Source organism: Artemia franciscana, chromosome 2, assembly GCF_032884065.1.
Source record: "Artemia franciscana chromosome 2, ASM3288406v1, whole genome shotgun sequence".
Taxonomy (NCBI): domain Eukaryota; kingdom Metazoa; phylum Arthropoda; class Branchiopoda; order Anostraca; family Artemiidae; genus Artemia; species Artemia franciscana.
The window spans coordinates 22,440,002-22,466,727 of record NC_088864.1 but is presented as its reverse complement, the minus strand read 5'-3'; the positions used below and the strand labels follow the sequence as shown (position 1 = coordinate 22,466,727).

General features: G+C 36.9%; 3 protein-coding genes across 8 annotated transcripts in view; 1 reads left to right on the top strand and 2 right to left on the bottom strand.

Annotated features, from left to right (window-relative positions):
• Positions 1–6,098, bottom strand: part of LOC136038851 (WW domain-binding protein 4-like) — a 32,212-nt gene extending 26,114 nt beyond the window's left edge. For 2 of the 5 annotated variants that reach the window (XM_065722302.1, XM_065722332.1), the window contains exon 1: positions 1,010–1,072. In XM_065722302.1, the coding sequence (XP_065578374.1) occupies positions 1,010–1,057 (48 nt within the window). In that variant the 5' untranslated portion in view covers positions 1,058–1,072. Of the gene's footprint in view, positions 1–1,009; positions 1,073–5,868; positions 5,906–5,948 lie in introns of those variants that run through there. The other 3 variants (XM_065722317.1, XM_065722310.1, XM_065722326.1) reach the window with 3 other exon arrangements.
• A 5,438-nt stretch (positions 6,099–11,536) lies between these two features.
• The window catches only part of LOC136038816 (uncharacterized), a 45,530-nt gene continuing 30,340 nt past the window's right edge, over positions 11,537–26,726 (top strand). Inside the window, exon 1 of one of the 2 annotated variants that reach the window (XM_065722209.1) lies at positions 11,537–11,589. The gene's annotated coding sequence lies outside the window, so the exon portion shown is untranslated. Of the gene's footprint in view, positions 11,590–11,625; positions 11,643–26,726 lie in introns of those variants that run through there. The other variant, XM_065722219.1, reaches the window with a different exon arrangement.
• On the bottom strand, positions 12,753–13,430 carry LOC136034620 (uncharacterized). The gene has a single exon (XM_065715914.1). It carries the CDS (start codon positions 13,428–13,430, stop codon positions 12,753–12,755), a length of 678 nt encoding a protein of 225 aa, XP_065571986.1.

Below are 26,726 nucleotides of genomic sequence, written 5' to 3'. Positions count from 1 at the left end.
ACAGATTACTTAAAGCCTATTCAATAACCTTACACTACGTTTGTGCTACAGAAGCAAAACCATAAGAAATACATGCATAATGAGGCAGAAGGAAAGTATTTTTAGCCTTATATCTTTGGTTGGTCCTGATTTGTAAGGATTTGAAAACCAGAATCTTAAATTTAGAAAATGCCAGAAAAATTCAAGATTAGGAGTTTTTGTCTATTGTTGAAAGCAGCTGTGGAATGTGAATGAAACTCTTGAAATGAACTGTGAATGAATGAAGAGCTTCAATGATCTAGAGCAAACGTATCTCAAGTTTCTACCCCAAATCCTTCCTGCTCCAAAGGGCAATAATCTTTTATGATCTTTGTGTTTTAGAAGTGAAACTTTAAAAAACAGATGTAGCCTATTACAAAAATGAGACATAAGGAAGATGTTTTTGGACAAATATATTTGTTCACTCCTGATTTATTCACTTCTTTGTGAAGAAACTAATTTTTTTTTTTTGGGGGGGGGGCAAACATTTTTGATGTTAGATAAAAATCTTTGCCATAGGCCGAATATAAAGTAATCAGCAAAAATTTTGCAAAATTCCTTGTTTCTATAGAAAATTTTGGCCAAAATCAGGTATAATTTGGTAGAATCTAAAAAGTTTGCCCTCCCCAAGAAAAAAGGCTCAGGACAACCCTGCTGAAAGGAGCAGTTGTCCCCCTGCCCTATAGCAAATCACATGCCTGATAAAGTAATATATTCACTTTTGCCAAAGAAAAATTATAACGTCAACTAAAAATTTGGGTAAAATTCTAGTCCATTGACTTCTTTCTATCTTGGAAAGTTGTTGGGCTAGAGAATTGAAACTTTCAGGGATGTGTCTACAGGCTAAAGTATATCCTGGGAAGTTATTTTGAGATCCCTAAATATACCCCTTCCCCCCTCCTCTATATAACGCAGGGCTTTGTGCATTACAGCTTATATTTTGGTCAAATTTGATCCTTTATTACTATTAAAAGGGTAAATCCTTGCTTACCTTAGAAAAATTCAGCTTTTCACTGTTTTTTAAGCTACTATATTCCATAATTAGTTCACTGGCATTGAAAAACAATTATTGCCTTTTATGGTATAGTTCAAAATTGAATGTAGGCATTTAAACGCACCCCCTGTTTGAAACGTCTTATCTTTAAATGGCTTTTCACAGGGGTAATACAGATAAGACTTTGAACTTTTAAGGGGCTTCTCACTCAAAATTATGATTCGTTGCTACAATTGGGCAAAGTTTATGTTATATGTGTGTCAATAACATTTATTTTGTAAACCATAACGGCATAGAGAAAGTCAATTTCTTCAAGAAGGCCCAATAATGATTCTTAAATACCTGACGAGAGGCAAAACAGAAATTTAGTGGGAAAAATAAGCACAAGTCCTAAATACGTTATTGACATAACCGTAACGGATATGCTCTATTTGGGGGAGTTTAATTTGAAAAAATGAGAAAGATGTATTTGTAACTTATGAATGGGTGATCAGATCTTAATGAAGTTTGATATTTAGAAGGATCTTGTGCTTCAGAGTTCTTATTTTAAATCCCAACCAGATCCAGTGACATTGAGGGGAGTTGGATGGGGAAACCGGAAATCTTGGAAGACGTGAAAATTGAGGTATCTTTATCTTGCAAATGGGTGGTCGGATCTTAATGAAACTTGATATATAGAAAGATCTTATGTCTGAGATGCTTAATATAGATGCTTATACAGAAATTACTGTTTATGAAAGGGGTTTTTCCTCCTCAATGCCCTGCTTTTTACGCTAAAGTTTGACACTTTCTGTTAACTTTACTTTTTAAAACAGTAAAAACTTTAGCGTAAAGAGCATAAAGAGCAGGGTGTTGAGGAGGAAAAGGTCCTTTCATATATGGAGTAATTACTGTTCATTTTAAGTTTTAATGCTGCTCCTTACTTTCAGTTAAAAACACTTGTTTTTTTTATTTAATTTATACCATAGTTTTATAAATACATATTTAAAATTATCGAAATAAACGAAAAATAAGCCCTTAATAAACATTAATTACAACACAACTATCCAGAAAAGAAGTTTTACAAAGAAAAGTAAAGAACCATATTAAACTTAAGACAAGCTTCAACACATTCCTATAATATTTAAAGCTCAATGTTTTGTGAGAAACCAGGAAAGGAAAATATATAATTAATGAAACAAAATCAAATAGTTGAGAAAGTGAGAATTTTGTCAGCCAGTAGCAAAATATGAAGACGAAAATCAAGCAATTATTTCGACAAGGACCTCTGAATAATGGAAGTGTTTTCAAACAAAATGAAGTGGCGAGGGTTATCGTGCACATGTTGGGCCAAGGCCAAAAAAAAATTCTCAGGCCTTTGGTGCAAACTATGACTTTGTTGATTGAATATTTGTGTTTCAACAATCCCTTCTCCCAATTGTTGGTGTTTTACCAATATAGAAGATTTAGAAATGTTACACACCACTTAAAATTTAAAAACTGGTATTTTTCACATCTCTAAATCTCTTTCATAGGGTGGTATCCAGGAAATTTCCAAGGGGGAAGGGGTATTAAAGATTTTTTTGAGGAATCTTTATAAAACAAAACTATGAAATGCATGAAAGACTTGTTTATATTCGTTTCGTTACGTTTTTATGAGTTGGAGAAAGGTTTTGGATGGGGGGTACATACCCTTTAGCCCTCCTGGATATGGCTTGTTTTTTCCTAGCCTATTTGAATTTAACGGGAAAAGATTGTATTAATTTTCTCACAACCTCCCACATATTTACATTCTCATTAAAACAAACAGTCTTCTCAATATTTGAACTCCACATTAATTACTCTTTTAAATACCGGATGACACGTGGAAAGGTAATTACAAGTGACATAACAATTCCCCTGGAAGCCAGAACAGCTTTCCGGGATCTGAAAGGAGCTTATGATGAAGTTATACGGTAATTTAGCATTCTCATTTTTAATATATTTGTGAGAAATTTTTGAAAAATTTAATGTTACTTCTTTGATTTCACTTGAATAATCCGTTTTTATGGCACTTGATATTAACCAAGTGACATATAGCAATCACAAATTCTGTTGTTCTGTTGATTGTGCTCAATTATGATTCTTAAAAACCTGAAGAGAGGCAAAACAGAAATCTGAGACCAGTGTTGTAAATTACAGGAGGGACAAGGGAACCACCCCATACTACCCCTCTAGATTTTTTTTATATTTTCATTGAAAATGCCTTTATTTGTGCTTTCTTTGAAAAAGAACAACAAATTCTCCCCCACTATATTTTCAAAACGCATTTTACACCTCCTAAATTGTGTTATTTGACACTGTCTTAGATGGGATCTCACAACTCAACAAACACAAAGAAGACTTATGAACAACTTACGGATTTGTAAGCAGTCTTTAATGATATTTCCGTCATTATAAATTCTCCACAAATATATTAAAAATAAGAATGCTAAATTACCTTATAACTTCATCAAAAGCTCCTTTCAGATCCCGGAAAGCTGTTCTGGCTTCCAGGAGAATTGTTATGTCACTTGTAATTACCTTTCCATGTGTCATCCGGTATTTAAAAGAGTAATTAATGTGGAGTTCAAATATTCAGAAGACTGTTTGTTTTAATGAGAATGTAAATATGTGGGAGGTTGTGAGAAAATTAATACAATCTTTTCCCGTTAAATTCAAATAGGCTAGGAAAAAACAAGCCATATCCAGGAGGGCTAAAGGGTATGTGCCCCCTGTCCAAAACCTTTCTCCAACTCATAAAAAGGTAACAAAACAAATATAAACAAGTCTTTCATGCATTTCATAGTTTTTGTTTTATAAAGATTCCTCAAAAAAATCTTTAATACCCCTTCCCCCTTGGAAATTTCCTGGATACCACCCTATGAAAGAGATTTAGAAATGTGAAAAATAGCAGTTTTCAAATTTTAAGGGGTGTGTAACATTTCTAAATCTTCTATATTGGTAAAACGCCAACAATTGGGAGAAGGGATTGTTGAAACACAAATATTCAATCAACAAAGTCATAGTTTGCACCAAAGGCCCAAGAATTTTGATTCTGCCTTGGCCCAACACATGCACAATAACCCTCACCACTTCATTTTGTTTGAAAACAATTCCATTATTCAGAGGTCCTTGTCAAAATATTTGCTTGATTTTCATCTTCATATTTTGCTACTGGCTGACAAAATTTTCATTTTCTCAACTATTTGATTTTTTCATTAATTATATATTTTCCTTTCCTGGTTTCTCACAAAACATTGAGCTTTAAATATTATAGGAATGTGTTGAAGCTTGTCTTAAGTTTAATATGGTTCTTTACTTTCCTTTGGTAAAACTTCTTTTCTGGATAGTTGTGTTGTAATTAAGGTTTATTAAGGGCTTAATTTTGGTTTATTTTGATAATTTCAAATACATATTTATAAAACTATGGTATAAATTAAATAAAAAAAAACAAGTGTTTTTAACTGAAAGTAAGGAGCAACATTAAAACTTAAAATGAACAGAAATTACTCCATATATGAAAGGCCCTTTTCCTCTGCAACACCCTGCTCTTTATGCTACAGTGTTTTTTACTGTTTTAAAAAGTAAAGTTAACAGAAAGTGTCAAACTTTAGTGTATAAAGTGGGGCATTGAGGAGGAAAAACCCCTTTCATATACAGAGTAATTTCTGTATAAGCATCTCAGACATAAGATCTTTCTATATATCAAGTTTCATTAAGATCCGACCACCCATTTGCAAGATAAAGATACCTCAATTTTCATGTCTTCCAAGATTTCCTGTTTCCCCATCCAACTCCTCTCAATGTCACTGGATCTGGTTGGTATTTAAAATAAGAGCTCTGAAGCACAAGATCCTTCTAAATATCAAACTTCATTAAGATCTGATCACCTATTTCTAAGTTACAAATACATCTTTCTCATTTTTTCAAATTAACCCCCCCCCCCCCAAACTCCCCCAAAGAGAGCATATCTGTTACAGTTATGTCAATCATGTATTTAGGACTTGTGCTTATTTTTCCCACTAAATTTCTGTTTTGTCTCTCTTCAGGTTTCTAAGAATTATTGGGCCTTCTTGAAGAAATTGACTTTCTCTATGCTGTTATGGTTTACAAAATAAATGTTATTGACACACATATAACATAAACCTTGCCCAATTGTAGCAACGAATCATAATTTTGAGTGAGAAGCCCCTTAAAAGTTCTAAGTATTATCTGTATTACCCCTGTGAAAAGCCATTTAAAGATAAGAAGTTTCAAACAGGGGATGCATTTAAATGCCTACATTCCATTTTGAAATATACCATAAAAGGTAATAATTGTTTTTCAATGCCAGTGAACTAATTATGGAATATAGTAGCTTAAAAAAGAGTGAAAAGTTGAATTTTTCTAAGGTAAGCAAGGATTTGCACTTTTAATAGTAATATAGGATCAAATTTGACCAAAATATAAGCTGTAATGCACAAAAAACTGCTTTATATAGAGGAGGGGGGAAGGGGTATAGTTAGGGATCTCAAAATAACTTCCCGGGATATACTTTAGCCTGTAGACACATCCCTGAAAGTTTCAATTCTCTAGCCCAACAACTTTCCAAGATAGCAAGAAGTCAATGGACTAGAATTTTACCAAATTTTGCCCTGGACTATTCTCCATTTAGATGTGGTCACAGACTACACCACAGCACACATTTACACCAAAATTTCTTACCTATGCTAGATTCAACTGAAGTAGTGCTACTCTAAATTCCAAGACAATAAAAAAATATAAACTTAATCATTTTAAATAACTTCTGCTTAACTCTCTCATCCAAACTCCAGAAGTGCATTACTTATGACAAATTTTATCAGGAATGGCTTTACCATAAAATACTAGCCTAATCAAATTTCCTGAGGTTTTTTAATAGTCCTACTATAAAAGGAAAGAAGAAAGATTTTTCTACTTATTCTTAACGGCCCTTAGTCCCATTGATATTGCAAATAAATCCTGCAAATCACATTAACTGGGTTTAAGCTGGCCTACTCACATATTCAATTTATTGAAATATAACACAGAAATACCGAGAAAAACGGTTCATGCTCCTCGGGACGGGACAATCAAATGAAATGACAATGTTCTTGACAATCCGAAGAGATTGTACCGCTTTGAGTGGGAAAATATATGAGTTACGGGAAACTATGAGCTACAAATACTCTTTGGGTACAGCTTTAAATAAGGCTATAAACAAGACCCAAGAGCTCATATGGCACTTATGATGAGGTCGGAAGAGCCAAGAGCTCATATGATATGAGCTCTAGCAAAACTCTAAGAATAAATAGATTGATTTAAAACAAAAAATCAGAGGCTTAATATCGGTCGGGATTCAAAATAAGAGCTCTGAGTCACCAGGTTCTTCCAAACTCGCCAAAGCACTGAACCCCACCCCCTAGCTCCCCAAAGAGAGCGGATCCAGTCCGGTTACGTCAATAATGTATCATATAAATTGGCTTATTCTACCCACCAAGTTTCATCCCAATCTCTCCACTCTAAGCGTTTTCCAAGATTTCCGGTTTCCCCCTTCAAATTCTCCCCAGTGTCAACATATCTGGTTGGGATTTGAAATGAGAGCTCTGAGGCATGAGTTCCATCTAAATGTAAAATTTCATTAAGGTCCGGTCACCCGTTCTTAATTTAAGAATGCCTCAATTTTTCTAATTTTTCCAAATTAACAACCCCCAGCTCCCCCAAAGAGAACTTATCCGTCACGTCATTATGTCAGTCACGTATATATAACTTGTGCTTATTCTTCCCATCGAGTTTCATCTCGAACTCTCAACTCTAAGCGTTTTCCAAGATTGCTGGTTTCCAAGATTTATGTTTTCCCCCTCCAACCCTTTATGTCCCCGGATCCAATTTGAATTGAAAATGGAGCATCTGAGGCATAAAATTCTTCTAAATATCAAATTTCATTAAGATCCAATCACCCGTTTGTAAGATACCTCGATTTTCACGTCTTCCAAGAATTCCTGTTTCCGCCTTCAACTCCCCACAATGTCATCAGATCTGGTCAGGATTTTAAATGAGAATTTTAAACATTAAGATCCTTCTGAATATTAAATTTCATTAAGATCTGATCACCGGTTCGTAGGTTACAAATACCTGATTTTTTCTAGTTTTTCCGAATTACTAACCCCCTCCGAATCCACCACAGAGAGCGGATCCGGTTCGGTTACTTCAGTCACTTATTTTAGACTTGTGCTTATCCTTACCACCAAGTCTCATCCTCATCTCTCCTCTTTAAGCATTTTCCAAGATTTTCGGTTTCCCCCCGCCCCAATGACACTGGATCCGGTTGGGATTTAAAATAAGAGATCTGAATTACGAGATCCTTCTAAATATGAAATTTCATTAAGATCCGATCACTCCTTCGTAAGTTGAAAATACCTCAAATTTTTCTAATTTTTCAGAATTAACCCCCTCCTCAACTTCCCGAAAGAGAGCGGATCCGTTCCGATTATGTCAATCACGTATCTAGGACTTGTGCTTATTTTTCCCACCAAGTTTGATTCTATCCCTCCACTCTAAGCGTATATCAAGATTTTAGGCTCCCCCCAGCTCCCCCAATGTCACCGGAATGTGTCTGGATTTAAAATAAGAGCACTGAGACATTATATCCTTCCAAACATCAAATTTCATTAAGATCCGATCACTCCTCCGTAAGTTAAAAATACCTTGTTTTTATAATTTTTCAAAATTGACCCTTCCCCAACTCCACCAAAGAGAGCGGATCCGTTCCAGTTATGTGAATCCCGTATATAGGACTTACGCTTATTTTTCCACCGAGTCTCATCCCGATCCCTCCAATCTAAGCGTTTTCCAAGATTTTAGCCCCCCCCCCCCCCCCAACGTCACCAGATCCGTTCGAGATTTAAAATAAGAGCTCTGAGACATGATATCCTTCCAAACATCAAATTTCAATAAGATCTGATCACCCGTTCCTAAGTTAAAAATATCTAATTTTTTCTAATTTTTCTGATTTAACCGTCCCCCCACTCGCCTCCAGATGATCGAATCGGGGAAACGACAATTTTTAATTTAATCTGGTCTGGTTTCTGATACGCCTGCCAAACTCCATCATCCTAGATTACCTGGAAGTGCCTAAACTAGTAAAACCGGGACAGACAGACCGACATACCGACAGAATTCGTAATCGTTATATGTCACTTGGTAGATAGCAAGTGCCAGAAAAGTATGTGGTATAGCGCGGCTAAGTGGTTGGCATTTGTACCGTCTGGGCGCTTTTTTAGGTGATTGCGCATTGAATTTTTCAAATTGGCGCATTGCGCCAATTTTGCCCATGTCCAAAAAGTTCAGTATAAAGTAGGTGCATTTTGCCTTTACAATAACAATTGCCTAGGAAAGTGCTGCAGGAACCTTAATCCTCCGCCCGCTATGCTGAATAGATTTACCATTGACATTTATGACATAAAAAAAGCATCCAATGACAATGAAAATGGAACTCTTGAGAAAACATTGGGCGATATAGAAGGAGGGTTTGCTGTCTTTTAGAAGCTAAGTTTATATTTCCTTTCTTTGTTGCATAGCTCTATAAATGATCTTTAATATTCTTCGAAGATAAATATTGTATTTGACTAAAAAATTTACAAAACTAATTTGAATTTCACTAAACGGAAGCAAGAATATAATAACAATCGATACCATTGAAGGACCCTGCCAAGTACAATCTTATCTTATATATATATCTTTGGATTCTTTTTAATAACGGAAAATCTTGGAATATTGTCTTTGGCCTATAATTTTATATATAGTTGCATTAATAACGGCTAGTCTGATTTCTTACCTTTGACAATGTTGTTCTAGTCGTTCTAATTTATGTTTTTTTAAAGCTATGAAACTTTTTGTTCTCATAACTAAGTTTCAGAACATGCATCTTTTTGTAGCTTAGAATTTCAATGTCATATAAACATTGTGCTAGGAAGTAAATTTTGATGTCACTTACCTAAATGACATTTTGGAGAAGTGTGAACTTCAACGACAATGCTTCTCTTTTGTTCTTCATAAGAAAATCCCATCTATTGGTTATCTTTATCAAAAGTGCCTTTAACTTCATCGTTTTTGTATTAGTTATCTATATTACAAGACCAGTATAATGAGAATCCATTCCATTTTTTAGTTCTTGAATCATAATTTCCGTTTTTGATAGGGAATAATTCAGCATATAATCCAAAACATAATATAAAATACCCCCTTAGATATTGGCAAGTATTTTTTTCTTTAGATCTTTTTTAAGTCTCTCTTTTGTTTAATTCTCTGACATGCCAGAGAACTGAAGAAAATCAAGCCAGACGCTGAGAAAAGAAAATTTCGACCACAAAACCGCATGTAATCTGTCAAGAATTCTTCACTGTTGCAGATTTGGGAATCTGGTGCCCAAATATGTTAATGTAAACTGAGTTCTACCAATTTCAAGTTCTGGAGTTCTGAAAGACATAATGCACACAATTTATGCCTATCTGGCAACGATATCTTTGAATTTCTATTTTTTTTTTAACTCATCCCTGCAATATCTTATTTCCACTGAATTAAAAACTCCACCCAAGAAATTTATAGCAAAAAGGCGTCGATGGCCCATTTTGGCTTCTCTTAGTGCCCTATCTAATGTCAGGCACCTGGCCACACTGCCGGGGTAATGTTGGTCATAGCGTGTGTTACCAAACTGGGCTATTTCCAGCCAATTGGGCTTTAAAATTTTCACCTTCGTTGGACAAGTGACTAAAAAGCCACGAGGCCAATTTTTTGACTGTAATGCTTAAAATCTTGCTACTTTTGGAATAGAAATGTAATTTTCTGGACCCCCCCCAGAAAAGACACGTTTGTCTTATCTATCTAGTCATTTACTTTGTGTAGAGTCTTGGATCACAATATAATTATAATGGGTCTTGGACTGTGGTTACTCTCTTCTGAATTTTGGGTACTCCATCCCATATCTTCACCACTTTTCCCTCCGTTTGTTAGTTTTGTCAGTTTGTTAGTTTTGTTAGTTTGTTAGTTATGTTAGTTATGAATATAGTTATTTTCTGACTTAAAAACGATCTATATAGATCAGAAGTTTGTGAAAATTTGTTAAGAGCCTTAATGACGTCATGTTTATGAATTCATTCTAAGAGCAAACATACGTCATATTGGCCTCAGCAGGGATTTGTCCTTTTTAGTGTCTATGATGCAGGCTAAACTACACAAGAAACAAATGATTGACAAAAATGTCAAATGATTGATGTCATATTTATGAATACATTTCAAAAGAATACATTTCATCATTCTTTCCCCTCTTCAATAGTGAATGTACCGTTTTTTTTTATCTATGACACATGGGACATTAAAATGAGAAAATAGCTAAGTATAAAAAGCCACGTCTAATTAGTCTATTTACAAAAGGTGTTTGAAGTAGTTTTATCATACCTAAAGGGCAATTGAACGACCTAGACCATCAAACTTGACAATACCAATCCGAGCAGCTAAGATAGAAGGTATTCAAAAATGTAAAAAAAAACCATTAAAAAAAGTATTGACAAACGAAAATGAAGAACAAGCACATACAGTCAAAACAATTTTGTCAGCACCAGTTACAATGAGTCGAAAATAAAAGTAAAGAACAAAAAAAAACATACAGCTGGAAGATGAGTGGCAGCAAGAATTAAAACTGCTCAAAAATATAAAGTAAAGATCAAAGAAATTTGCGGATATAAGATATGCCACAGTGAGAACAATGGAATATGCGGTTAAAGGATAATCAGGAATGAGAATTACCAGCAATTGCAAAAAAAGAGCCTCTGAACGTGTAAAAAATGGGCGAAAAACAAAGAAATATGCTTTTAGATGGTAAAACCCTTCAAAGCTCTGTATGTTTCCTGGAGAGCCCTTCATTTTTCCGAGTGCCCAAACAAATCTGACTCATTTTGAGGTTGCTACTTACAACGAGAATCAATATATACAAGCCCACCATCTGGAAAGTGTCAGGAACTTGCTTCAAAATCAGCTACGTAGTTCTTTTTCTCAACCTGCATGTTGACTTTTCTAACCACCAAAATAATCTATAAAGGTAAAGGTTTTATATTATCTTCTGAAAAAAAATATTGATTGTATTTTATGCTAGTAAAAAGATCACAGGCTGCTTGTTTATTTCTTCATTTATTCCAAGGGAGATTGTATCGAACCAATGGTGCTAGGATATCAAGGGAATGTTCATTCAAACGGGAATTAAAAGTTTTATTGTTCTTTCTAAGTGATAAAAAAGAATGGAAGGCAACCAACCTTGTTTCTCCTCAGATTGAACAATTATAATTTTTAAATAGTTATTTTTTTTTAGCATAGTCGAGTGGTCCAGTAGCCATGCCCTTGGGGATGACATGACCCCCCACAGTCCGCGGGGAAAAGACAGTTATTTATGAAATTTGCCATTGGTTTGGGCTAGTGATTAAGCCGGTCTGGGTTATACATTTTTGCCGAAAATTTGATACTATGGTTATAGCCGTTTGTGAAGAAGTAGAGCGGGCTTGACTTATGTAAATTTCAAATTCCTTCAGGTAATTATAAAACGTTAAAGATTTGATTGAAGCTTGGCACTCAATGGAACTGAGTTTGTAGCTGTATATTTATAGGATTTGTTGTAAATAGGGTTTGGCCTAGTCTAGATTTAAACCAGAAAATTGTTTGGGTCCAGTTACGACTTGTTCTCCCAATTAATTTGCTAGCCTATCAAAAACGAAAATGCCATTCAATGCTTCTTTTAACGTATTTTTGTAAAATTTTGCTTTAACTACTTTTTTTTATCTTGGAAAGAGGTTTGATCAGGAAAGTGAACTTCCAAGGAACAGACTAATGAATGTCCTGGGAATGTATTTTGAAGTTGGCTACCTGCCTCCACTCCTTCCCCCTCTAGACAGCAGTGACCATAAAAATATTTGTATTATAAAAGTGAAACCTTGTAAAACAGATCTTCTGCTTAAATGAAGTACAAGAAAGCTATTTCTAGCTTCAGAACTTTGCTCAATCCCAATTTAAGAGGTTTTTAAGATCTACCTTAAATTGCATGTCCACCAAGATAAGTTAGTGATGAGCCTCCTGTGGAAAACCTTGAAGGTGGTGTGAAATGACTGGTTTTGCATTCCAGATTAGCCTGCCCTCTGCATTGGCCTAGTCATAGGTCTAATCAGTTTATTGAATGTATAATCTTTTATTGAATGCATCTGTGGTTTGGGACTAGATCATGGCTTTAGAGAGGCTGTTCTAGTGAGGGACAGTATACACAGAGAAGAAGTGGTGATGCTCACATCAATGGCAATGAGGGACTTTTGAGATTCCTTGTGTAACCTCTTGTGATACCTGAACAATTCTTCTATTTAAGGTTTAATTGGAAACCCAAGCACCTATAAAAAAAATAAAGCAATAAATAAGCACTATGCAATAACCACAGGCAGCAAGCAGGCAGGTAATTAGCTGAGCCCCAACATTGCATCTCCCTTCTTCACACGTTGAGCTCATAGTTGTGGAACTTCTGAGGGGCCTTGCAATTGCGCACAGATCTGCAAAGAGATTCAGCAGGGCGTTCTGTTCCAAGTGTCTGGGGCACATGGCAGACAATCAGCAGGAGTTTTGATTCAGTAGCTGGTGGGCTGCTAGCTTTGGAGAGCTTTTTACCAATGCCAGGGTTTGCAGATCTTGAAGCTGGTGAGCTTTGTACCTTCCCCTATTGGGTCCAACTATTGGGTAGATCCATCCTTTGGTGGTTTCCCAAAACAGGCTCAGAGCATGGGATAGTATCTTTCGGATTTCTATGGTATATGTCCCCAGCTTCTGTTTTGATGTGGTATGATCTGGGGGCATCAGCTGCTGACAGGACTCTTCCTGGTTCCCATTCTTTTCCTTGGACCACCTTGATCCAGACAGGTTGCCGAGGTTGTAGGCTGCACATATCTTCTGTTCCACAATCAAAATACTTTTTTTGCAGGTTTTGATGGTAGTATCTAGCTTCCTTAAACTGTACTGATGGGACAAGTTTTGGTTTGTACAGCTTGGGGTGAGCTGGCAGCATGGACCTCAACTGTCTGCTCATAAGTAGTTGAGCAGGGGATGCCAGGTTATCAACTGGTGTATTCTGATATTCAAGGAATGCAAGGTATGGCTCAGTTCCACTCTGGTAGGATTTTTCAATAATCCATTTTGCTGTTTGTACAGTTTTTTCTGCTAAACCGTTAGATTGCAGATGGTGGGGGCTGGAAGTAATGTGTTTGATTCCCCACTCTTTTGCAAATGTACTGAACTCGGCTGAAGAAAACTGTGGGCCATTGTTGGTCATTAACATTCTAGGAATGCCAAAACGTGAGAAATGTGGCTTCATCTTTTGGATGACTGCTTTGGAGGTCATGCTGGTGAGTTTATCACTTCAAAATAGCAGCTATAGTAATTGACTATGATCAGATGTTCCTCCCCCCTGAATGAGAAAATGTCAGCTCCAATACGTTCCCAGGGGTATTCAGGTAGCTCCGTGTTGATCAGAGGGTGTTTCCAAGGTTGCATTTGTAAGCAGCCACAAGTGATACATTGGCTGATCATTTCTTTGATGTTTCTGTTGATACCAGGCCAGTAGATGATTGATCTGGCCCATTGTTTTGTTTTCTCCATTCCCATGTGTGAGTGGTGTAGTTGTTGCAGGATCTCTCTGTGCATTGTTGCCGGGATGATGATTTTATCTCCTTTTAGAACAATACCATTGGCTATTGATAGCTCATGACAGGTGTTCCAGTATTTCTGAATTTTCTCAGAACAGCTGGATCTGGTTTCTGGCCATCCAGTGATGATGGTGCTGGTTAGAGAGGATAGTTTGGGGTCAGATTTGGTTGATGATTTAATGCACAACAGTCGACTGTCACTCATTGGTACGTTCTTGAATAGGGTGTGAACAAAGACTTCTGTCTCTTGTTTGAATTCTGCATCCATCTCAGGGAGTAGGAGACATGAAAGAGCATCAGCCACAGGGATGCTTGTTCCAGGCACGTGTTCAACTGACAAGTTGTATGGCTGGATCTGTAGCATTAGACGTTGCAGTCGTGGAGGCGCAACTGAAATGCCTTGAGATAGGATGGATTCAAGTGGTTTGTGATTGGAGAGAACCTTGACTGGCTGTCCATACACACATTGGTGGAAATGCTTGCATGCAAAGGCAATGGCCAGTGCTTCTTTTTCAATCTGTGAGTATTTTTGCTCGGCTGATGAAAGCAATCTTGATGCAAAGGCACAGATTCCACCATCGCACATTAATGTAGCTCCAAGGCCATGCTGAGATGCGTCAACTTTCAGTACAACATCCTCAGAAGTTGGGTTGAAGTATTTTAGGTTTTTGCAAATGCTGTTCTTGACATTGGCGAACGCTTTGTTGTGCTCTGAGGTCCACTGGAAACTGCCGTCAGTTCTGTGCTCTTTTAAAAGAGTTCTGAGTGGGTGGTTCAATGTTGACAGATTTGGGATATATTTGCCAAGGTAGTTGACCATACCCAGCAGTGATTGTAACTCTTCAGGTCCCTTAGGCTTGGGCATTTGGTGAATGGCAAGAATTTTATTTGGGTCTGGTTTGATACCTTCCGAGGTCAATATGTGCCCAAAGTATGGAATTTCTGTCTTGCCAAAGATGCATTTTTCTCTGTTGAAATGAACACCTTTTTCATGTGTGACTTGTAAAGTTTTCTCCAGGTTGCTGTCGTGCTCCTTGTCTGTTGCTCCATGGACAACAATGTCATTGATAAGGAGGCCCAGACCTGCCATCTCGATAAGCTCAGCAAATATTTCTTCCATCTTTCTTTGGAAGTCATCCTGGGCGCAATTCAGACCAAAGGGATATTGCCAGAAGCAAAACCTTCCAAATGCTGTGTTAAAGGCAGTTAGATTAGCTGACTCATCATCAAGTTCCATGCTCCAATAGCCATGGTGTGCATCAAGCTTAGAGAATTTCTTGGAATTGGCGCATTTTATGGCAACATCATTGAATGTTGGTAGGGTGGTGTGGTCTCTTGATGCATTTGTTCAGGTTTCTAGGGTCCAGGCACAAACGGAGACTTCTGTCAGGCTTCTCAACAATGACTATTGAATTAACCCATTCCGTCAGTTTTGATATTTTCTTGATAACGCCAAGGGTTTCAAGACGGCTAAGCTCTGCTTTGAATTGATCCTGCATGGATATAGGGATCCTTTTTGGTGGCTGTACTGTAGGCTGACAATTCTCCTTCAAGTAAATGTGACATTTACCTTCTAGTTTTCCAATCCCCTGGAAGACGTCCTTGTACTCAGAAAGGATTCTGTTGACAGTTTGATCTGGCTTCTTGGTAACTTCATTCAGGAATTTGATCAGGCCTAGTGATACGCTTGAGTTCTTGCACAAAAGAGGTTGTTTAGCAGTACTGACGATGTAGAATTTGTGGACCTCTGGATCTTGGTTGTCTTTTCTTTGGAGTTTCAGGTTGCAGGTTCCTAGTACTTTGAGTTTGCCATTACAATAGGAAGTAAGTATATCAGAGGTGTTAAGCATAGATGGCTGTGGGTTTAGCATGCTATAGATTTGTGATGGTAGCACGTTGACTTCAGCACCAGTGTCAATTTTGAAGTTCACACAAGTGTTTTGTTCAACTAGTCTGATGGTAGCGATCGTGCTGCTCTCAGCAGCACTGTCTATGGAGTCTATGAAAAATTCTGAGGTTGCCACACAGTCTTCAACAACCACCAGGCGATCATGCTGGATATTATGGACTGATTTGCTCCTACATGCACGGGCGAAGTGGTTTAATCTAGCACATTTCGAACATTTTTTTCCTTTTGCAGGGCATCTGTGTTCATTACTGTGTGGGCCACCACAGAAATAGCAATCTTTGTTTGCTCTGCTATCAGTTATTCTCCTACCAACTGCATCAACTTCCTGTTTGAGAGTCTGCTTTGCTTCATTATGCATGGTTTGTAGTTGTGCTTGGGTTTCCTGGAATGTTCTGCATATCAGGACAGCTCTGTCCAAAGTTAGGCTCCCACCTTCAGCAAGAAGTCTTTCTCTGAGCCTATCATTCTTCAGCCCAAAAATGAGTTGATCTCTCACCATCTCATCTTGCTGGCTGTAGCTGCAATTCTGTGCAACTAGCTTGAGATCAGTAATGTATTGTTCAATGGTTTCAAACTCTTTCTGGTTCCGCTTGTGGAACTTGAAGCGTTCAAAGATGGGATTGGAAGAGGGCTCAACATGGTTTTTGAACAGTCTTAGGTACTCAGTTGGATTGTTTTCACTGCTGTCCGGAACAACAAAGGTACTAAAAATGTCTCTGCCCTTCTCTCCTACCCATATGAGGAGGTAGGAGCACTTCACTGCATTAGATTTTCCATTTAAGGGGCCACTGAACATTAACTCCACATGCTTGGAGAATCTTGTCCAGGCATCTTTCAAGTTAGGCTGGTTCCAGTCGATGAATGGAGAGGGTGTAGATGGGTCCATTGTTCTGACACCATGAACAATTCTTCTATTTTGGTTTAATTGGAAACCCAAGCACCTATAAAAAAATAAAGCAATAAGCAATAAATAAGCACTGTGCAATAACCACAGGCAGCAAGTAGGCGGGTAATTAGCTGAGCCCCAACATTGCAATACCTGCAAGGAATCAGGAGAAAACTTGGGTAAAATTCTAGTTAATTGACTTCTTGCTATCTTAGAAAGGTTTTAGGTTAGGAAAATGAAACTTTCAGGGATGCATCTACAGACTAATGTATATCCTGGGAAGGTGTTTTGAAGCAACTACCTCCACTTCTTCTCCCTCTAGAGGGCCCTGACCTTTGATGACCTTTAAAAATATGTGTGTTATAAAAGTGAAACTTTGTAAAATAGATCTTCTGCTTAATTGTTGTACAGCAAAACTGTTTTCAGCATCATAACTTTGCTCAGTTCCATTTTATAAGGTTTTAAAGATATGCAAATACATTTCTTAAATTTTGGAAAAAAAAACATTGATATGGCTCAAAATTCTACTCAAATAGCAGGAATTGTATTTTCAGAACTAAAGGCAGAGAAAAAGGAACTAGTAACTGAGAATTAAGGTGAAATGTTATTTTGTCAAAATTTCATTAGGTATAGACCTGTCATGTAGGCAAATTTCAGGGCCCTCTAGAGGGAGAAGGAGTGGAGGTGGGCACTTTAAAATACTTTCTTGGGACATATTTTAGCCTGTAGACCCATCCCTGGAAGCTTCATTTTCCAAGCCTAAACCCTTTCCGAGATAGCAAGAAGTCAATTAACTAGAATTTTACCAAAACTTGACTTTATATGTTGTTTTTGAGCAGTTTACCTTAATTATCTTAATTTGCACTATAGAGCAAAATTAAGGTTCACACTAGATCTGTTCTGCTCTGCATCAATGCTAATTTAGAATGTCACTGTGTTTGCAAGATGAAATTGCATCTCCTCTCTTCCTTTAATAGACTAGGGTAGGGAGTTTAAGGGACACAAGGCATTACTGATGTGGTTTGTCTTGCAAAGCTGGTATGACCTTTGTTGCCTGTCTCTGGGTACTCTTGAGTGCTTTAATATTCATTTAGAATAAGGAGATGCCAGGGTCATTCTAGGTATGAAAATACAATAGCTTTGTAAAGCCTCTTGACCACATACCATGCATTTCTTATAGTTAAAAAAACCATCAATGTGGCTACAACTCTACTCAAATGACAAGAATTACATTTTCAGAACTAAACAAGAAAAAAAGAAACAGATAATTGAAAATTATGGTAAAATGCTGTTTGACAAAATTTCAATAAGTCACCTGTCAAGCATACCACCTGTCAAGTAGGCAATTTCTAAGACTTGGAAATTAGAAGAGGGTTAACATAGAAGCTTGGTAATACCTTCCCAGAATATGCTTTTGGCCTTGGATTCATTTCTGAAAGCTTCTTTTTCCTAACATAACCCCTTCTAAGATAGCAAAAATTAGCTAAGTTGGAATTTTACTGATGTTTCCATGTTTTCTAATCACAAACCTAGTAATTTCCATTCTGAACCCTTGACACATTGTATTTATTTTCTTTTTGTTAGAAGAGCTAGGACTACTACAACTGTCAACTCACCATAACTACATGTGGTGTTTCTCTATCTAAGTCTATTCAAATCTTGGAAAAGATCTTAGTTGTAGGGTATCTTGGTTAACATCATAATTTTCCAGCTTTACAAAATGCCTTGGCTAAGTCTCTTAATAAAATAAAAGGTTTATGCTACCATTATATTCCTTAATTAATGCACTTATTAAGGTAAAGGTAAAGAATATTTACTGTCTAGAAACATTTTTAGATTCCTTTTTTCTATTGTTTTTTTTTTTGTGTTTTACAATTCAACTCTACCCCCTCCCTTTTCTAAAGGTCTCATATAGCCATAGGATATATAAAAAAGCTAACATAAAATATAATGGAATTATTACTGTATAATATAGGCTAGGACAAGTAGGCCTATCATATTTCTTTGCTTTTTTCTGTTTTCATTCATTTTCTGAACCAGATTTTATTAATAAAACTCTTTCTAGAATTCTGAAGTCCAGAAGTAAAATGGTGATATATTTGTTAGTTTTTTAAGATTCACTCATTGGATCTAAAAACAGTAATAAAATATTTTGTTTGTTGACAAGAATAATGTCAGCAAGAGCTGTATTAAAATGAATTTGCAAAAAATTACCCTTTTGAAGCAAATATACAATTTTTTTTTAACTATAAGTATTTCCAGATACTGTATATTATACAACATGTAAAAACATTCTATTTTGGTCAAGTTGAAAATGTATTTAGATGGCAAAGAACTTTAACTACCTACTCTGATAGAAGATATACAAAAATGAAGTGCGCATTTAAACAGTCAACTTGGAAAGGGACTTTGTACAGTAACTCAAGGCTTTCTATATGTGAAATAATGCTTTTTTAGTGTAATATCCTAAAAGAGAGGAATACACTACAGCTTATGGTAAAAAGAAAAAATGAAATAGATTGGTTTAATTTTTGCCATGAGGTTTGCCTTGACATGGATAAATAGATAAAGCAAAAATTAGTAATAGAAAGTGCAATAGAGGGCAGCTTATAGAAGGATGGTAGATTTTGGGGGCATAGAGCATGAAAGCAAAATATTTTTCATTGCTAATGTGCTGGAACAGTCAGCAGAGACACTTTTCAATCCAACAGCTTGTGGTAATGAACTGTAGTAAGGGGCAACCTGACTCAATAGTAACCAAAACTCTAAACAGAATTTAATACCATTAGTTGCATCAAAAGAATCACATTTTAATGCTGATTTTAAATATATAAGTTTCATCTAGTTTAGTTGTACCCATCAAAAGTTATGAGCCTGAGAAAATTTGCCTAATTTTAGAAAATAGAGGGAAACATCCCCTAAAAGTCACAGAATCTTAGCAAAGATCACACTATCAAATTCAGCATAACAGAGAACTCTACTGTAAAAGTTTCAAGCTCCTATCTACAAAAATGTGGAATTTTGTATGTTTTGCATGAAGCCAGATCATGGATGCCTGTTTATTTGTTGTTTTTTTCCCCAGGGGTTGATTGTATCAACCCAATGATCCTAGAATGTTGTGAGAGGGCTCATCCTAATGGAAATCAAAAGTTCTAGTGCCCTTTTAAGTGACCACGAAAGTTGAGGACACCTAGACCCCCTCCCATGCTTATCTTTTTCCCAAAGTCCCTAGATCAAAATTTTGAAATAGCCATTTTGTTCACCATAGCTGAAAAACCTAATAACTATGTATTTGGGTACAACTTTATCCTACACAGTCCCCAGGAGAGGGGCTGCATGTTGCAAACTTTGACCATTGTTTACATGTAGTATTGGTTGCTTGGAAGTGTGAAGGCGTCTTCAAGGGGACTTTTTTGTGGTGGTGGGGGGATGGGGGTTGGAAAGAGTGGGTTATGTGGGAGGGTCTTTCCGCGGAGGAATTTATTATGAATTTTCATGAAGGGGGTGCAGGACTTTCTAGCATTATTTAAACAAAACAAGAGCTAAGAGCTCATATGGCACTTTTGACAAGGTTGGAAGAGCCAAGACCTCATATGGTATAAGCTCTAGCGAAATTCTAAGAATCAGTAGATTGCTTTAAAAGGAAAATCAGAGGTTCCATACAAGTTGGGATTTAAAATAAGAGCTCTGAGTCACAAAGTCCTTCTAAATATCAAAATTCATAAAGGTCCAATCACCCACTTGTAAGTTAAATATACCCCAATTTTTCTAATTTTTCCTCCCCAGCTCCATCCAGTGTCACCAGATCTAGCCGGGATTTTAAATAAGAGCTCTGAGACATGATATCCTTCCAAAGATCAAATTTCATTAAGATCCCATCACTTTTTTGTAAGTTAAAAATACCTCATTTTTTCTAATTTTTCAGAATTAACCCTCCCCTCCCCAACTCCCCCAAAGAGAGCGGATCCGTTCAGGCTATGCCAGTCATGTATCTAGGATTTATGATTATTTTTCTCACCAAGTTTCATCCTGATCCCTCCACTCTAAGTATTTTCCAAGATTTTAGGTTTACTCCCCTCAACCCCCCCCCCCAATGTCACCGGATCTGGTCGGGATATAAAATTAGAGCTCTGAGACATGATATCCTTCCAAACATCAAATTTCATTCAGATCAAATCACTCCTACATAAGTTAAAATACTTTATTTTTTCTAATTTTCCAGAATTAAGCCTCCCTCCAACTCCCCCAAAGAGAGCGGATCACATTCCGTTTATGTCATTCACGTATCTAGTACTTGTGCTTGTTTTCCCACGAAGTTTAATCCCAATCCTTCCACTCTAAGCGTTTTCCAAGATCTTAGGTCCCACCCCATTTCCCCCCCCCCCCCAATGCTCTGAGACACAATATCATTCCAAACATCAAATTTCATTAAGATCCGACGACCTGTTCATAAGTTAAAAATACCTCATTATTTTTATTTTTCCAATTTAACCGTCCCCCCACTCCTCCCCAGGTGGTCAAATCAGGGAAAAGACAATTTTTAATTTAATCTGGTCTGGTTCCTGATACGCCTGCCAAATTTCACCATCCTAGCTTACCTGGAAGTGCCTAAAGTAGCAAAACCAGGACATACAAACCAACTGACAGAATTTGTAATCACTATATGACACTTGGTAGATACCAAGTGCCATAAAAATGAAAAAATAAATAAAAACAAGGGCTAAGAGCTCATAAGGCACTTATGACGAGGTCGGAAGAGCCAAGAGTTCATATGGTATGAGCTCTAGCAAAATTCTAAGAATCAATAGATTGCTTTAAAAGGAAAATCAGAGGCTTAATACTGGTCAGGATTTAAAATAAGAGCTCTGAGTCACGAGGTCCTTCTAAATATCAAAATTCATTAAGATCCGATCATCCACTTGCAAGTTAAAAATACCTCAATTTTTCTAATTTTTCCTCTCCCTTCAGCCCCCCAGATGTTCGAATCGGAGAAAACGACTTTATCAAGTCAATTTGTACAGCTCCCTGACACGCCTACCAATTTTCATTGTCCTAGCACGTCCAGAAGCACCAAACTTGCCAAAGCACTGAACCCCACCACCTAACTCCCCCAAGGAGAGCGGATCCAGTCCGGTTACGTCATTCACGTATCTATGACATTTATAAACATTTTCCAAGATTTCTGGTTTCCCCCTCCAGCTCCCCCCAATGTCAACAGACCTGGTCGGGATTTGAAATAAAGGCTCTGAGACATGAGTTCCTTCTAAACATTAAATTTCATTAAGATCCGGTCACCCATTCTTAAGTTAAAAATACCTCAATTTTTCTAATTTTTCCAAATTAACAAACACCAGCTCCCCCAAAGAGAACATATCCGTACAGATTATGTCGATCTAGTATCTATAACTTGTGCTTATTCTTCCCATCAAGTTTCATCCCAATATCTCCACTCTAAGCGTTTTCAAAGATTTCCGGTTTCCGAGATTTCTGTTTCCCCCTCCAACGCTCTACATCTCTGGATCCGATTCGAATTGAAAATGGTGCATCTGAGACATAAGATTCTTCTATATATCAAGTTTCATTGAGATCTGATCACCCATTCATAAGATACCTCGATTTGACGTTTTCCAGGAATTCCAGCTTCCCCTCCAACTCTTTTCAATGTCACCGGATCTGGTCGGGATTTAAAATGAGAGTTTTAAAGCACAAGATCCTTCTAGATATCAAATTTCATTAAGATCTGATCACCTGTTTGTAAGTTACAAATACCTCATTTTTTCTAATTTTTCCGAAATACTCCCCCCCCCCCCCCCCAACTCCACCAAAGAGAGCGGATCCGGTCCGGTTTTGTCAGTCACCTATCTTGGACTTGTGCTTATTCTTTCCACCAAGTTTCATCCTGATCTCTCTTTCCAAGATTTTTGGTCCCCCCCCCCTGGTGACACTGGACCCCATCGGGGTCCTTCTAAATATGAAATTTCATTAAGATACAATCACTCTTTTGCAAGTTAAAAATACCTGATTTTTTCTAATTTTTTAGAATTAACCTCCCCCCAACTCCCCCAAAGAGAGCAGATCCATTCCTGTTATGTCAATCCTGTATCTAGGACTTGTGCTTATTTTCCCCACCAGGTTTCATCCCGACCCCTCCACTCTAAGCAATTTCCAAGATTTTGGATTCCACCCCCCAACTTCCCCTTCCCCGGATAAGGTCGAGATTTAATATAAGAGCTTTGAGACATGATATCCTTCCAAATATCAAATTTCATTTAAGATCCGATCACTCCTTCGTAAGTTAAAAATACGTCATTTTTCTAATTTTTCAGAATTACCCCCCCCCACTCCCCAAAAGAGCCGATCCGTCCCGGTTATGTCAATCACGTATCTAGGACTTTTGCTTATTTTTCCCACCAACTTTCATCCTGATCCCTCCACTCTAAGTGTTATCCAAGATTTTACGTTCCCTCCCTCAATTCCCCCCAATGTCACCGGATCATGTCAGGATTTAAAATGAAAGCTCTGAGACACGATATCCTTCCAAACTTCAAATTTCATTAAGATCCAATCACTCCTTTGTAAGTTAAAAATACCTCATTTTTCTAATTTGTTCAGAATTAACCCTCCCTCCCCCCATCTCCCCTAAAGAGATCGGGTACGTTCCGGATATGTCAATCATGTATCTAGGACTTGTGCTTATTTTTCCCACCAAGTTTCATCCCGATCCCTCCACTCTAAGTGTTTTCCAAGATTTTTAGGTTCCCCCCGTAATTTCCCCCAATGTCACCGGATCCAGTCGGGATTTAAAATAAGAGCTCTGAGACACGATATTCTTCCAAACTTCAAATTTCATTAAGATCCGGTCACTCCTTCACAAGTTAAAAATACCTCATTTTTTCTAATTTTTCAGAATTACCCCCCCCCCCCCCAACTCCCCCAAACAGAGCAGATCCGTCCCGGTTATGTCAGAAATGTATCTAGAATTTATGATTGTTTTTCTCACCAAGTTTCATCCCAATTCCTCCACTCTAAGCGTTTTCCAAGATTTTAGGTCCCCCCAACTCACCCCCATGTCACAGGATCTGGTCGGGATTTAAAATAGGAGCTCTGGGACACGATATCCTTCAAAACATCAAATTTCATTAAGATCCCATCACCCTTTCGTAAGTTAAAATACTTTTTTCAATTTAACCGGGCCCTCACTCCCCCTCCTAGAGCTAAAGTTTTTTATTGTTTGTAAAGTAGAGTTGTGAGAAAGAGTCAAACTTTAGTGTAAAGAGCAAGGCATCAAGGATGGGACAACCCATTTTTTATACAGAAAAATTTCTGTTTGTTTTAAGTTTTAATTTCACTCCTTACTTTCAGTTGAAAAAACTTGTTTTTTTTTATTTAATCTAATAAAATATTATATCTATCCTAGCACAACTATTATATCTGACGGTTGAAGGCCCTATAATGCATTAAATAATATTGGATACATTCACTAGACAGTGAACAGTTCATTTATTTATTTGGACCTAACCTGTTGTGCTCACACCAAAAATATTGAGTGTTTCTGCTGAGTTGTGTGTTCAGGTATTCCACAAAGTTGTAGTACAGACGCCAGCATGGCAAGGTATTTAACTGAATTTCATTTGAAGAAAAGAATATCCTGCACCATCAAAGAAATTGTACCAATGTTTGTTTGAAATGGCTGAAATTTATTTTCCAATTGTTCCAGTTTCAGTTCCAAAAAGTGTAGGGAGGTATATAGACTATCATCAAGTCCTTTCACCTCTTTGACTCCTTTGTCAGAAAAAAATAGCCATTGGAAGTACTATTCTCTTCCAGTCAGCAAACAATGAGTATACACTATTATATACAATAATACACTATTATTGATTGTGGGAAGTGCGGGTACCCGAGCTACCTGTCCCCAGTAGTTTAAGGCCACTAGGCTGGCCAGTACCAATATGGCTCTTTGTACTCACTCCTGCTCTCTTCTGCACAATCAAAATCTATACATAAATCATCTCCTTTTAAATTGACTTCTTTGTGCTTTAATCTTCACTAACCAATATTTCTCTTCTTTAAGATATCAATAGATGCCTTAAATGTTTTACAATCAATATCCCAGGAAGGTTAGAATTCAGAATAGCTGTATAATTATTTGGAATCTTAGCCAAGGAGCAGAAACGCTTTAGAGAAATAGTCCCCTCACTCTGAGCCTGGCAATCAAATAGTACATGCTGAATTGTTTCATCTGTTGAGAAGCAGACTCAGCATAAAGGAGAATGATGTAGCTTCCAATTAAATAACAAGCTATTTAGAAGCAGGGCACCTAAATTTCAGCTGGTAATATAGCACAGTATTTAATCTACTATGAAATGGGGATCAAATTAATTTGCTGTGATTAACTTTGGACCTTTGCCAGATAATATCTCATGAATTGAGGTCTAAGGAAGGACTAGGGATTAACATGGAAGCCTTTGCTGCAAGAGAATCAGCCATATCATTATATTTGATGCCTTTATGACTTGGAACATGTTGGAAATAAATCTCATTGCCTTTAAGATTAAGAAGCTGTCTTCTAATATTATATAAATCCTTGTCATTGGCAATTCTATTAACATTTTGGAGCAATAATAATGCTAATTTGGAGTCAGAGAGACAGAGTATATTTTCAGATTCTATGTTATAATTTATAAGTGCATCCAAGGCCAGGCGAATGGCACATAATTCAGTAGACAAAATAGAAGATTCCAATGGGAGAGAAGAATAGATGTTCAAGCTTAGGGATAAGATACATGCTCCTGCTCTAGCTCTCTCCCTCTGGACAGATCCATCTGTATATATGTTAATAATTATATAATATATTTATATGTTATTTATATATTTAATATTTATATGTTAAAGAGCCTGTGGAACTTTTTTGAAATTCACATAACACATCTTAAGAACTGGTTAACTGATGCTTGGTGCATATCACAAAGTCAGAATTCCTCAACTATTGTTATTTTTGTATGTATTCTAGGGCTATACAAGACCATTAGGAGAGGACTGGGGATGAATTGTAAAGATGCTAACAAAAGTCATAAAAATGAGGATAGAATTGAGATTTGAATATAATATTTATGTTTCTAACAATGCTCCTCTCCCCTGAGTTGTCCTTGTGTAGACTATAGCCCTAGGATGTGCACAAAATCAAAAGAAAACACTACAAAGATGAAATTCTTACTTTATAATATTTATATTTTTCTAGTGATCATACTATTGTTTTCTTTCATTGATATCAGTAAATTTTGAATTGCTTTAAATAATCGGCATAATTTTGAAAAACAACAAAGAAATATGTTGTTGTGGGACCAATGCGGGGATGGTACACTACCAGAAATGTAAATGCGGGGGCATATCCAGGAGAGCTAGGGGTCCCCCTCCCAAGATGACCCCCCAAGGGATCCCCACTTTGGATTGGAGAAGATTAATATGGTTCTTAAATGAAAGATTCTCATCAACAAGATCTCTTAGAAACCTAACAGAACTATTTTGTGATCTAGAAATAATACCTTTTGAACTTGGAATAATATTCAACTCAGGAAATTGCAAGCCAATAGTGAAAAAGAAACAAAAATTGAGACTTAGAAACATTTAGAGCAAGACAATTTGCTTCAAACCGCTCATAAGCTCTGTCCATCAGTTTTTAAAGCTTTATTACCAAATTATTTTGATCCCGCTTGGCACAAACAAGCTTACTATCATCAGCAAATGCAAATAAATCAACATTTTGTTCAATAGATATTAAATTAGGATGCTGCAACTCATCTGGGTGACAAATATTGCAACAAATGGACCTTGGATCATCTCTTATAGCCCAATATAAGTCATTGGCATATACAATGTAAAGCAAAGGACCAAGAATAGACCCTTGTGGAATCCCGAGGTCTACTTTGGCCTTAATGTCAGACCCTGGATCAAAAGAATAAACCAGCCATGAAGATAAGATTGCAACCATTCTAATGCTTTTCCCAAAATGCGAAAATTTTTCAAGAAGAATATCATGGGACAAACTGTTAAAAGCTTTCCTCACATCAAAAAAAAAAAAAATTCTGCTGGTGTTTTCTTGAAGTCTGAAGAATTATTCACAAAATTGAGAAGGTCAATAAAAGTCTGTTCAGCAGAATGCTTTGGAAGAAACCCGAACTTGTGCTCATGACAAAATTT